This window comes from Halyomorpha halys, unplaced genomic scaffold (genome assembly GCF_000696795.3).
Source record: "Halyomorpha halys isolate HHAL.00 unplaced genomic scaffold, Hhal_1.1 Scaffold337.1, whole genome shotgun sequence".
Classification (NCBI taxonomy): Eukaryota; Metazoa; Arthropoda; class Insecta; order Hemiptera; family Pentatomidae; genus Halyomorpha; species Halyomorpha halys.
The window spans coordinates 1,055,892-1,057,888 of NW_027104734.1; the positions used below are offsets into that span (position 1 = coordinate 1,055,892).

The 1,997-nt window shown below is 23.1% G+C and overlaps 1 protein-coding gene across 1 annotated transcript in view; it reads right to left on the reverse strand.

Annotated features, from left to right (window-relative positions):
* LOC106681421 (ubiquitin-protein ligase E3C) overlaps positions 1-1,997 on the reverse strand; it is a 97,943-nt gene that overhangs the window by 44,155 nt on the left and 51,791 nt on the right. Inside the window, exon 9 of the mRNA XM_014421737.2 lies at positions 704-909. Coding sequence (XP_014277223.1) covers positions 704-909 — 206 coding nt within the window. The remainder of the gene's footprint in view (positions 1-703; positions 910-1,997) is intronic.

Here is a 1,997-nt window from a genome sequence, read left to right on the forward strand (position 1 = left end):
AAAAATAATTAATAATATAATTATTACAATAAGAATTTTAATTAAAATAGGAGCAGCCCCATTCCATGCATGAATGCCAGAAATTATATCAAAGATAGAATGAAACAAATGCTTTATTTTAATAACCTGGCAAAAAGCAGCCCCATTAATAATAATAAGTAATTTAAATAATAATTTTATTATTAATTTATCAATTATTTGATCTACTATAATTGGAAGACTCGGAGGGATTAACCAAACATCAGTACGGAAAATATTTGGATATTCATCAATTAATCATTTAGGATGATTAATTGCCATTAATAAAAGTGAAAAAGGCAAAAATAATATTCAAGTTAAATATATTAATTTATCATATAGAAATCAGGGTAAAACCCCTCGTACCCAAATAAATCAAAAAACAATTAAAATAATCTTTAAATAAAATATCACAACCTAGGAATAGAATAACGGTTAGTATACTTATAAAAATAATATTTATATATTCTGACAAAAAAATCTCATCCTTTTAAGGCTCTTGCTGACATACAGAATCAAATATTAAGTATTTTGATTAATTTAAGAAACAAACTAAGTAATTTTAATTTCTTTTGTAAGGAGAAATATCCTTTTATTTTATCAATTGATAATTAAAAGAAAAATCAAATAATTTATAATTTGAATTAATTATACTAATATACTGTGTAATTAAAACAAACTATACCTCAAGAAGGGTTTTCCATGCCAATGTATTAAACTCCACATGTTTAGTAGGTGTTAAAACATCAATTCGTTGTTCAACTCCATGCATTGTGATTGAGGGAAAAGCTAGTGATATGATTCCCACTGCTACTTCTTTTAATACTTTAGAAATAGAAACAACTTCACTTAAAGTGAATGTAGCATCTTTTCCTCCTTCGGGTAATAACTCTAGAAAATTTTTAAAGCTTATAAGGACTTTAATCTCAAAACATCTATATTTTCAAAGTCTACATATAAAATTTTGATTTTGGGATTTTGATAACCAGATTCAAGTTTTTTATAAATATAATTTTCTAAAATTACAAACAAATTAAATTTTTTTAAAATATTAATTAATTCTTGGTTAAAATAGAGGGCATATTTTATTTATTTTTTAAACATTAAAATTAAAAAATAAAACAGAGGAACATACAAGTGTTTCGGTAGAGCTAGATACAAAAGCACTATCTCTTATGGATAATTAGTAACCTTTTTTTTCTAAACAAATTATGATTTATTAAATACTACTAAACTCTTAATAAGTAGTAACATTAAAAAAATTTTTTTTCCTACACATAAGAGCATCATAGGACTAAAAAAATCAAATTTGAGAAAACATTCAATATCTACTTTTATTAAAATGATAAAAACAAAATAAATACCACACCCATTAAACATATTTGTTAAAAGTTTTTTTACACTAAACAAACCTGTACACTATCAATACTAAAAGTCCAAAATAAATGGTAAAGTATCCGAAGATATGCTTGAAAGGAAAATTAATAGTTTTATCTGATTAGACCAAATAGAATGGGAAAGAAATAATTAACAAAAAAATCTAGAAAGATTTTATATAAAAAAAAAATAAAACCCTAAAGCTTTTTTGGCCAAACATACAAAATATTTAAAATATAATGTTAACTGCAAAGAAACACAAATTTTCATTAAGGAGAAAAATGATAGCACTGCATATCATTGATATAGTTCACTCAAAACCAAACAAAAACAGATGCTAGAAATTAAAATAATGTGAATGATTGAAGTGATAAAATAACATACAAAATTCAAGTATCTTAAATGTTTACCAGAGAAGATACTAGAAAAATATTTACTTTTTTACTTATTTCTGCCTTGTTTCTTAACAAAAATATTATTAACAAATCGAAATTTATTTTTTAAAAAAGTGACTTATTATCTAAAAAACATAGCTTTTTTATTTAATAGTCTTTTTTCTTTTAAAATTTTAGAATTACACTATAACCTATACCATATTCCTC